The sequence below is a fragment of the Harmonia axyridis genome, chromosome 7 (genome assembly GCF_914767665.1).
Source record: "Harmonia axyridis chromosome 7, icHarAxyr1.1, whole genome shotgun sequence".
Classification (NCBI taxonomy): Eukaryota; Metazoa; Arthropoda; class Insecta; order Coleoptera; family Coccinellidae; genus Harmonia; species Harmonia axyridis.
The window spans coordinates 19,170,105-19,182,089 of NC_059507.1; the positions used below are offsets into that span (position 1 = coordinate 19,170,105).

At 34.2% G+C, this 11,985-nt stretch overlaps 1 protein-coding gene and 1 long non-coding RNA gene across 2 annotated transcripts; one reads left to right on the top strand and one right to left on the bottom strand.

Moving 5' to 3' along the window:
- The first annotated feature begins 46 nt into the window (after positions 1–46).
- Positions 47–4,392, top strand: LOC123684961 (ras association domain-containing protein 8). Its single transcript, XM_045624491.1, has 9 exons — positions 47–251; positions 307–509; positions 563–732; positions 789–1,059; positions 1,113–1,259; positions 1,611–1,727; positions 1,781–1,920; positions 1,979–2,153; positions 2,895–4,392. Exons 2-9 carry the CDS (start codon positions 327–329, stop codon positions 3,123–3,125), a joined length of 1,434 nt encoding a protein of 477 aa, XP_045480447.1. The 5' UTR covers positions 47–251; positions 307–326; the 3' UTR covers positions 3,126–4,392.
- Positions 4,393–8,847: 4,455 nt separating this feature from the next.
- LOC123684962 lies at positions 8,848–11,985 on the bottom strand. Its single transcript, XR_006748218.1, has 3 exons — positions 11,152–11,985; positions 10,520–10,918; positions 8,848–10,386 (listed from the first exon to the last, which is right to left on the bottom strand). It is a non-coding gene; the product is annotated as an uncharacterized LOC123684962 (long non-coding RNA).

Sequence of the window (11,985 nt, forward strand, 5' to 3'; positions counted from 1 at the left end):
TCTGGAGAAGAAAAAGAACGGAATTTGATGAATTGTTGTCATCTACTCTGTTATTTGTGGTTGACATATCAAAATATGTAGCTTGAAAAATACGTCCAAAAGCTAATAATTACCATAACATTAATCTACTCAGTACCAAAGATCGACAGGAAATGAATGAAATTAACGCATAATTTACACATCAATATATGCGAGTCATGAAGTAGAATCATTTTTTTTAAACAGCTTCCTATCATGTTCAATAATAAGAGGTATAATTCAGAACTAAGAAAATTTAATCGAATTCGTATACATTTATTGTTTCAGGTTTATAATGAATTTCTAGGATGGAATTAAAAGTTTGGGTAGAAGGAATACAAAGAATTGTATGTGGTGTTACTGAAGCAACTACTTGTCAAGATGTTGTGTTTGCTCTAGCCCATGCTACTGGGAAATCTGGTAGATTCAGCCTTATTGAAAGATGGAGAAATAATGAAAGACTCCTTGCACCATCTGAGTACCCTCTCAAGGTGGATATATATTAAATGTGAAAGAATTTCACTTACTTTTTATTTATTTTCAGATCTTAAACAAATGGGGGGAGTACTCAAATGATGTGCAATTAATATTGCAGTGGAACGAAAAATCTATCAAAACTAAAAGCTCCCAACTAAATACAAGCAGTCCGCAAGTATTGAATACAAGTAGTAGTTCTGAGGATAGTAAAGACCTTTCAAAGCAATATTCTTTCAAGTGAGTAATAATAACAGAATATGAGACAAGAAATTGAGTGTTTAATTATGTTTCAGCTTAAGTCATCATTCTAGTTCAGATAATATAGGTATTGTTAAAGGAATCCAACAAGTTAAAATACCCAATGTAGATGTTAAGAGTTCTTATTCCCCATCACCTCAAAGTTCTCCTAGGAAAAGCAATTATTCTGAGTCAGAAAAATCTGGTTCACCTAGTCATCGAATTGCACCTCCTTATAAAGATCCTCCAGCACCGCCTCCGTATAGGGATCCTCCACCACCTTCTTCTACTGTGAATCTAGATAAACAAAGAACAAATTTATTGCAGGTTCGTTTATGATTCTGTTTGATATTCTCTCTTTATTAATTATAATCTTCCAGAATTCTAATAAATCATTGAATAAATATAAGGATGATAGTTACAAATTGCAAGAATCTGTGTTATATAATGCTCAGTATAGAGAATTGATCACATTAATCAATTACCAGAGGGAGAGACTGACTAACCAGCAGGCTGATTTAACTAAGGTAAGAAAAAAAATGGAATAACATTAGCTGTGTTCAGCGGTCACAACAGTTGGACGAATTTTCGCTGAATGAATCTGATCAGTGAGCGTATGCTCAATATGTTTAGTGAGAGGACGCCATTTTTCTAAGCTCACTAAGTCCAACACGTTGTGAGAACTGTCAAAACAGAGATTTTAGAGGTTAGGTATTTTCTAACCATTCAGAAAACCGCTCTCTGATCACTTTAAGAATTCAGGGATCAGATTTGCAACTGCTCTTTCCGTTAAACGCAGCCAGTGTTACATTTAATGGTGATTCTTTCCAAGTATGTATATATGTTTGCACAAACCTTATAATAAATTTTGATAATAGTACGATGCTGAAATAGTATTTTGGGAATCAAAAGAAAGGGAAAAGCAGCTGCAATTAGAGTATATTGCCCAAGAACTTGTCGCCATAACAAATACTAGTAAAATTAACCAAGAGCAAGTAAGTTTGTCATATTCTTTTGGCCAGTTGAATCCAACAATTTTGATTTTCAGATACAAGCTCTTAGTTCTTTAGAAGAAGAAAACGAAATAGTTAAGCAACAAGAAAAAACATTGAAGTCTGAAATAACACTACTAAGGTCTAAACTAGCCAATTGTGAAACAGAACTTCTACAGTGTAAAAATAAAATGAGGTAAGTTGTTTTGCAGCACAAAAAATATATAGAGGCACAAGTTATAAATATTTTTCAGATTGTTAATGGAGGAATATCAAGTAGAACAGAGATTGCAGATGAGAAAGTCTGAATCAAGAAAACAATTTGAAAAAACTCTATTAGCTGAAATGGAAAGACTCCAAAAAGATATTGATATGGCAAAGCAAAGTACAGAATTGCATCACTTAACTGCAGAAACTTTGAAAAAAGAGGTAAAAAACAGAGACTGATACTTTGAAGACAATGTCATTCATCACTTTTTTGGAACAATTTTTTTGAGGAAACAAAAAGCATATAAAAACAATTAAACCATACTTGGACAGTTCAATTCCTTTCATATGTATTGCATTTGATACTGGATCCAAATTATCAAATCCAAATTTAAATCAGAATGGAAGATAATTATGCACTGAATTTTTTCTATTTTGGAGTAAATCAATCTTTTTATTGTAAAACACCACTTGTCAAAAATACCGTTTTTTTGTGTTTTAGCATTTCTTTGACCCTCCTTGAAATACATAAAAAATTTCAAAACGAATCAGTCTATTCTCAGACAGTTATTTTGAGGTTTATCAGATAAATTGCTTTTAATGTGAAAATTTTTTATACATATCTTCATATAGGCAAAAAACTTCAATGAAATCTAATAGATTTTTAGACATTGAACTTTTACAAAAAATAATTTTTAAATCTCTCAATAATAAAATCCTATAGAAATTTGCATGAAAATTGATTTTGATCTTGAATTCTCGGTTCAAAATTTGAAATTTGCAGGCATTCAAGTAAAAATTGGTAGAAACACGCAATAAAAATATAAAGCTTTTCCCTGAAACTGTAAATTGATTCATGACAAAAATCAGTTAATTATTTTGCAAAATTAAGATAGGGTGGAAATGATACAGTATTCCCAATTATTTATCTAATTGATTTTTCCAAATAACTTTACAAAATAGGTGGCCGCTCTTGAAGCTGCCATTGTCGAGAAAAAGCAACAAGTTGAACATTTAGTTGACGAAATGAAAGAAGCTAACTTGGAAAGTCTTATTGCTGTTCCTTCTGAAGACACGCGACAAATGGCAGAAGGACCATCGAAAGCTGGTAGTACAAGAAAGATGATAGGATCTCCAAGGCAATTGGAGAATGCTGTACCCACAAATAAAAATCCCCATGGTGTCTGGGTTTAATATTTTCATATAATATCACTCATTCATCAAGTAATTATTTGGACACTTCACCAAATTATTACAATTTGCATTTTGATCTCGTAAGTACTTTTTCATATTTTAAGAAAGTCTTCCTCAAAGAAGATGATATTTTATTCACATAAGCAAATAAGAATCAATAAATTTGTTTTGAAAAACTATTCACCTTCAAATCTGTTTTTATCATTGTGTGAACTAGAAATTATTAATTACCTATCAAACATCTGAGAAAATATAACTGCTCGTTATTCAGCTTGTTATATTCATAAAAAACAGATTTCACAAAAATGTGATCAAAATATTTCCGATCGTAGATAACATAACTTTTAAATTGCAATCAGAAGATGAAAGTTGATCAGCCAATCAAAGTTTGGTGAAAACCCTAAAAGTAATATTCGAAATTTATTATTGTTTGAACAGATTATATTTTTATTTAGCAAGGATTATAAAATGTTATAATAGAAAAAAAAATCTATTTATTCTGATTAAAACATATCACATTTTTGAGTGATTCAGTAATTAATTAGGTTATGTATATGAACAAGACATAGTCACAAATAATTAACCTGTTGATGGATATTTTAAATGTATTATAATTGCAAATATATCCTTAGAATATCTAGATTTATAATATATATAGATGATATATGACTTAATAGTTTTATGTATATTTCAATTTGTAGAAATTCATTGAAAAAAAATAGTCATTACTGTATATCATAGTAATGTGCAATGCATTATGACAATTTCTAAGTGGAAAAAATACAGCTGAATTGTGTGTGGTATGTTTTAATAAGTATATATGTCGATTTGTGTTTTATTTGTATAAAACACAAATCAACCTATATACTTATTGAAACATACCACACTCTGGCCGGAAAAGTATGTAACTTGCAATTATCTCCAAAGGATAAGATATTTTATCATTATTTTTGTATTAAAATATAGTTTATAATTTCAGGTATTTTATCAGCATTTTTTTATGAGCCATATAACAAATATTTATTTTATGTATTTCTGATTGGATTTTGAACAATAATAAGTCTGAAGATTAATTAAAAATAAATAACTAAGCCATGTTATTTGTAAGTAAATTATTGATGTTATTTATTGTTAGGTGATTGGATTTTGAATTTTAAAGAGTGTTGACTTTTGCTTTAAAGTTCTTACAAGGATTCCCCTTTTTTTACACTGCCGTTGTTCACTGTATAAGTTCTGCAAAAATACATCGAGGGTTTCCATTGAAAAATTAGTTTCATTAATTTCTTGTTTCCTGAGGAGTTTTCCTTTTCAAATTCAAATTGACGAATATATTGCGTTTTTATCATAGGAGAAACCTGTTTGAAGGGATTACCGAATTTCTAATTTGACATCTCCACCTATAATCTCGACAGTTGGTTTTAAATGTTTTTTTTTCAATATTCTTCATGAATTTTCTCTGATTCTGGTATACAGGGTGAGTCCTTCACTTGTACATATATTTTAACCCAAGATTCCTGAGGTCAAAAGAAACACTTTTTACCTTTACCATTTTTTCCGATTCGGCCCAGTTAAAAAGATACAGACTGTTGAAAATCGTTAAAAAAATGTGATTTTCGGCTATATCTTGTAAATGGTTTTATCGAAGGAAATGATTTTTGGAATATAACTTTTTTTTGATGTGAGACATCTTCTCAGATCAAAATAATAATAATAATAAGTAATCTTTATTTTAAAACAATTCAAGTTACAAACAAGAAGAGAAGTGAAACAGTGTCAAAAAAAGAAATGAGGTTCTTAATCACCCAAAAAATTCTTCCATACAATATGGTTCCATGTTCAATAATAAATTAAAAACTTTTTTTTTGAAAGGTTTAAGTTGATCAATCTTTTGTATATCCATTGGTAATTTATTGAAAAACTTAAACAGCGGTGTTTGCTTTTGAGTTGTTGAAAGACTATGTTTTGGTAAATTGTATGATAGTGTTCATGTGTTATAATTTTTCTTGAGATTTAGATATGGGGAAAACAGATCTTTATGTTTATGAAAAAATATTAAACATTCTTGAATATACAATGCATAAAGTGTTAAAATGCCGTTCTTTTTGGAATATCCTTCACATGATTCTCTGAATGATAATTTTTCTATAATTCTTATAGCTTTTTTCTGTAGTATAAACAAAGGCTGAATGTTTCCCGAACCATAGAAAATAACACCAAATCTCAATTTTGACTCTATAGTAGCATGATAGACAGTCTTTATAACTTTTGTACTCAGATATTTGCCAACTACTCTCAAAGCATAAATGGATGGACCTATTTTATTACTCAGATCTTCTATGTGTTGTTTCCAGTTCAGTTCCTCATCGATGTGGACGCCCAAGAATCTAGTGGCCTCTGAAACCTTATATTTGCAGCAATTCAGAGTTACATGTTGGGGAACTTCTAAGTTGGAATTTGGTGGATGGAATATGATCAAGTTGGTTTTGTCCTTGTTCATGACCATGTTGTTTTGAGCAAACCAAGTTTCGGTATATTTCAGTACCTCTTCAACCAATTTCTTGAGATCTGGCCACAGAGACTCTATAACCAGCAGATTTTTATCATCAACATAGTCCTCAAAGTTCACTCTATCCTCACTCCAATTAAGGTTCAATGGGTAATCATTAACATACACTATGAAGAGGAGGGGACCCGCTATGCATCCTTGTGGCACTCCAAGCTTCAGTTCTTCTGTTTCCGATCTTATTGTACATCCATCTGCATATATCTCTACTAACTGAGTCCGTTTAGTGAAGTATGATCTTACCCAATCCAGGGCTGGTCCTGCAATTCCATAACTTTCTAATTTTTCTATAAGATTTCCTATATCAAGGCAATCATAAGCTTTCGATAGATCCAGAAACAGTCCCATAGATAGATCTCAGTTCTCAAAAACACTTGTTATCTTTTTCACAAAGTTGAATATGGCAGTTTGAATTGATCTTCCTTTCAAATAACGTGTTGATTTTTGGTGAATATTCTGTTTTTCAAGAGGAATGTCATGACTTGTCCACAAAAAGCCAGCTCAAAGATCTTAGAAAAGGATGGTAAAATACTGATGGGCCTGTAATTTCCAAAATCATTTTCATCTCCTTTCTTGAATATAGGTCTTACTATCGCATTCTTCAATATATCTGGAAAAATTCCCTTTATTGAATTGTTTATTATTATTCTTAGGGGTTCCAGAATTTCTTTCATACACTGATTAATGATGCTGTTGGATACACCATCAACTCCACTTGTCTGTTTATTTTTTAAAGATTTGATAATATTTTCAAGTTCATGCAGACTAATAGGCCTCAAATAAATTGATTCATTCAATGTATATTGATGTTTCTTTTTGTATTTATATATGGGTTGTTCATTGTCATATCCAGAGCATGGTTCACATGGAGTATTTGTTCAGTCTATTTGAAATTGCTTCAATATTGCCTTCAATTGGGAAATTATTTTTTTCAGGCTGACCTTTGATGGAATTTATAACTGACCAAGTTGCTTTGCTTTTGTTGTCCAATCTCTCTATTATTTTTTGATATTGTAACGTTTTTCTGTTAATTAAATCGATACTTCTAGCTAACACTAATTTATTTCAGGCACACAACTATAAATAACTATTTACAGATGATTTATTTCAACTATTACACTAATTTATTTTCACTACTACATTAATTTATTTCTACAACTTATACCTAATTGAGTGTACGGCACTGACCGCCGTTTCCATCGCACTGCCCTGCTCTGCGGCTTCGATTGGTTATACACCGCTGGCACCTCTCTCTAGAAGCGTCTTGATCTTTCTATCGAGCTCTCGGTGCGTCCGGTACCTTCTAGAAAGAGGCAGTGGCGTAGGGCTTGCGAATTCGTTACACTGCCCCCTTCCTAGGATGTTCAGTCCCTGAACATATCCGGCACGGTGGCTAAATCTACAGGATTCTCCGTTTCTGCAATTTCCTTGTTCACAGAAATAGCACCTAACAGTCTTCTCTTGAACTTTGATCTTCTCCTCAAAGTCGCAATACCTCCCGATCAGATCTTTCAGTTTCTCTTCCTTGAGGGCGTCGTCCCTCGTTATCAGCCAATTCACGAATACGGACACCTCCTTCTTGAATAACTGAACGTCCAGGTTCTGATCGCAGATATCCTTTCGTTTCTTCCAAGTCCCTAATCCAAGCTTCAGGATTTTGAACTTCTCGGCAATGTCTTGGTTAATATAACCTCGGGATGGTTCCAAATACTGCAAGTTATATTTCTTCCTCTCTGCGCACACAACAAGATATTTGTAAGCTTCCAGCGTATCTTCCCTCTTGCTGTCGCCTTCGAAAGTCTGAGGTTTTCTGAGCAAATCTTGGTTACTTTCCGAGTCTTCACTATTGGTATCGTAGCACAAGTCAACCTCTTTCTCGCTTATCCAAGAGATTATTTCTTCAGCTCTTCTATCGAACATATGCACCTGTTTTTGCATTCCTGCTCCAAAAGATCCTTCCATTGAGTCTGGACCTCAATCATCTTCTCCTGGATCTTGGCGCTATATCTGCATTTAGCTTCTATCAGAGCATTTCCACTGATTGAACATCATTGGAGCCTTGCCTCGCTATTCATTAAACTAGCGTAAAAAGTGTCGAAGGCATGAATTAAAAGTTCCACATGCTCGACTTCAACTCCATGCTTTTCAATTTTGGACTTGGTCATCTGGTCCTTGATCCATTCTTGGAGCTTGGTGCACTCTTGGAGGAACCCGAAATACTGAAAGGCTTCAGAGAGGGAAACTTCCCTCTGAGCTACTAGCTGACGTAACTTCTTGAACTCTTGCACTATTTCTTCCTCTCTTTTCTTGATGTTATCTGCATCGTAGTGCTCTCTTTTAACAAGATTACTACACCTCTGAAATAATTTATCGATCGTTCCCTGGTAAGCTTCAACTTCAGCAGTTATTATACTCAGCTCTCCCTGCAACATCTGAATGGAAATCTCATCTCTACCAACCTCACTTGTTGCCAGAGCTGACAACTTGTCATCAATCCAGGCCTCAGCTTCTGAACTCTCCTCGTAAAACTTTTCCGATTCAAGGGCATCTTGCAACCTCAACATCTTCAGACTTGCATTATCCCTCACCATCACAAATCGATTCTCCAATTCCTTCACCTTCTCACTAATATCATTGGAGAGCTCATGACCTTGACCGCCCTATCCATCAAACTTTTCACGATGTGTTCCCTCGAGTTCAGCTCGACCTCCAGTGTCCGATACTTTTTCTGTAAGCTCTGGACCACGGTAAGACTGATACTCAGGTCCAAAGACGCTGCCAGCGATTTCCTGTCGCTCAACCACTGTACCTCTCCGTCTATCTCGTTGATGCTCTCGTAGTTCTCTAGGCGCTGTTGGAAGTCATTTTCCAAAGCGGGTTGACATCTTAGGATGTTGTTGTCGGAAGCCAAGCCGTTTTCGAAATCGTTACTAACTTGAATCTCAACTTCACCTAGCCAAACCTCAAACTCTTCGACGGACCTTCTGAAGAGCAGTGCTTGAAATGCTTCGTTCAGCTTTTCCCATTTGATCCGCTTGAGTTCCAACAGTCTCTTTCAATCCTCTTTGATTTCTTCCATCCTTACGACTATCTCATCTTTGGCATAGTGAGTCGAATGTAGTAACTCTTCTCCCTCGTTTATTACGCTCTTTCATCGCTGTCCATAACCTCTGCCTCGAATGAAAAATGCTTCTGGATTTCACTTTCCAGGTTATGAGGTTCCCTATAGCTCTCATCTGCCGCTATATGAAGCTTTTGATTCAACCAGATCTCCACGCTGCAAACATTCTTCAGGAATTTCTGAAAGGCCCTGTATTCTTCTAGTTTCAGTCTTCTGGCTTCCGTCATTTGCAAACGTTCTTTTTTTCTATCTGGTATAGCTTTCATAATTTTTGACACTTCCTGATTATTCTGGTTCCTTTCATGGTCCTCCAGTTTCTTCGATTGAACCTCATTCCTAGTATTCTCTAACCTTTTCGTGTTATGCATCATTCTTCTACAATTATCCTTTATTTCATTTTTACACGATTTGAAGCTTTCCTTCATTTCTGTTTTAAAGTCCTGCACTTGCTTGGTCAGTTGTTCAAAAGCTTGCTTACAGAAATCCAAGGTTGTCTGATCCATTTTCCTTACTGCGATTCTCGTAAATGGCATTCAAAAATATGGTCACAAAAACGTTCACACTACTGTCCACAGAAATTTCCACGATAATGTTCACAAAAATATCCACAGAAATGTTCACGATTTAATTAACTCTCGGTTCGAAAACACACGTGAATCTCACTTCTGACACCAATTGTAACGTTTTTTTCTGTTAATTAAATCGATACTTCTGGCTAACACTAATTTATTTCAGGTACACAACTATAAATAACTATTTACAAATGATTTATTTCAACTATTACACTAATTTATTTTCACTACTACATTAATTTATTTCTAAAACTTATATCTAATTGAGTGTACGGCACTGACCGCCGTTTCCATCGCACTGCCCTGCTCTGCGGCTTCGATTGGTTATATACCGCTGGCATCTCTCTCTAGAAGCGTCTTGATCTTTCTATCGAGCTCTCGGTGCGTCCGGTACCTTCTAGAAAGAGGCAGTGGCGTAGAGCTTGCGAATTCGTTACAATATGCTTCTTTTTTGTTTTGGATGAGCATTCTATCATATTTATATTTCCCCTTTTTTATACTGCTCCTGAAATCTCCTATCTGATCTACTGCAAACTAACAGAACATCTAATTTATTCTTCATACTCCTCTGTAATTCACTTGGGCACTTATACTTATGTTTCTTCTGTATAGGAAACTTTTTTAGAGGACAAGCTTGATTTAAATGGTGCATAAATAAATCATGGAAATAGTTAAATTGTTCGTTAACATCTACTAAGTCATTGAGAAACAACCAATTTAAATTTCTCAAATTTGTCTTCAATTGGTTCAAATTATGTGAGGAATATATTCTTTTCCAAGCCAAAGTTTGCTTAGTTCGGGGGCCCATTAAGGTGATGGTCTGAGCTGTGTGGTCCGAGATGTGATTGTCAAGAATGTTAGCATAGTATGGTATGTCAAGGTTTGTAAAAATACCATCTATACATGTTGCTGTTGTACCAGTGATTCTAGTTGCCTCAAATATTTTTCGCTTCATATTATGCGAGCTTAAGAACATAAGCCAATCAGTTTTCCTTTGGGACTCGCCTAAAAGATCAATGTTAAAATCTCCAACAATTATGACTTGAGCATTTTCATTTTCAAATTTATTAAGAAGCACGTTCAGTTTTTCAGTTTAAATACCAGTTGTACCATTATTATAGACTGTCATACAAATTACCTTGTTTTTACCAATACGAAATTCAATTCCTGCACATTCCATGAGGCCTTTTACAGAAACATAGCTTATTTCCTTTCTTTCCTTTGCTTTCAAAGACGTGTGAACATAGACAGCTACACCACCATGCTCACCATGTAGTCTGCAGAATTGGGCTTTAAGTATGAAATTTTTTATGTTATAGTTCTTCAATTCATTTTCTGATTTCCAGTGTTCTGACAAACATATAGTCTTGATATCCCTGTTATTTGTGCTGTCGTTTTCTATCTGTTTCATTGAATTTCCAATCGATCTAATATTCTGATGAAAGATAGTGAATTTTTCTGATGTTTCCTCTGCAGTTGGACTTTTTTGCTTATTTGGTTCAGAGTTTATAAAAAAACCGCATCCTTTTCAGTGTGCCTGGAAAAATCAATTCTCTTAATACCAACTCCTGATGGCCAAAAATCAGATTTATACATTTCATCTTTTTTTTCAAGTGGTGCTGATACCACAAATCTTTTTAATCTTGATTTCTCCGAGGGAATCTCTTTAACCATTATGTAGGATAGTTGAAAGCCGTTTTTCTTTGCTAAATATTCCTTAATCATAGTTTCTGAAGTGCTTCTATTAACCCGGTAAATATAGAGCCATACCTTTCTTTGCTGTCCGGAGAAACCATTTTCTTCTTGACCTGTTCCTATGTTTTTTTGTGTTGGTTTGTTTCTTGTTCTCTTCCCGTTTCTGACTTCAATAAAGTCATTGTCTTGAGTTCCTGATTCCTTCATAATATTTCTGTTCTGACTGTTACTTATTGTCGTACGATTAGTTTGGTTAGTTTATTCTGATTTGACGTTTCCTGAATTGTAGTAATCTTTGGTTGACCATGTGCTTCCACCTGTTGTTGAGTTGACGAACTTGCTATATTAGCATACGAAGGGGAAGAAATCTCCAATGGTTCTCTCTGTCTAGTGTCTAGTGACTTTGCTTCCATGTTGTTTATCAGCTTTGTTTACATGTTTTTTTCCATCTTTCACATTTATTTCTACTATATTTTCGATTTTTTCCAACAGAAGACCGTTGTTCTGCTTCAAAATATTATTTTTATCCTTTGCTTCGTCCAATAATTCTTGTAGGTACCTTACTTGCAATACAAGACTTTCCATTTTTGTCTCGTGGACTTTCTTAATGTCTTCCTCCAGATGGTTAGGCGTTTCACAGCAACTTTGTTTCCATTTAGGAATTCAACGTTTGGGTTTCTTTTAGCACAAGCGATATGGAATATCGCGAAGCACCTCACACATACTTTTAGTTTATACGTTTTTGTAGAGCAGCATTTCAAGAATTGCTGTTCATTTTCACTTTAATCGGACGCATCCGAGAACACGTCGTCATCGCTCGCCATACTTAATATTCCATACACATTTTTCAGTTTCTTTATTATGAACATTACATCCCATAAAAATACCAGAAATTCGAAGAACCCAACT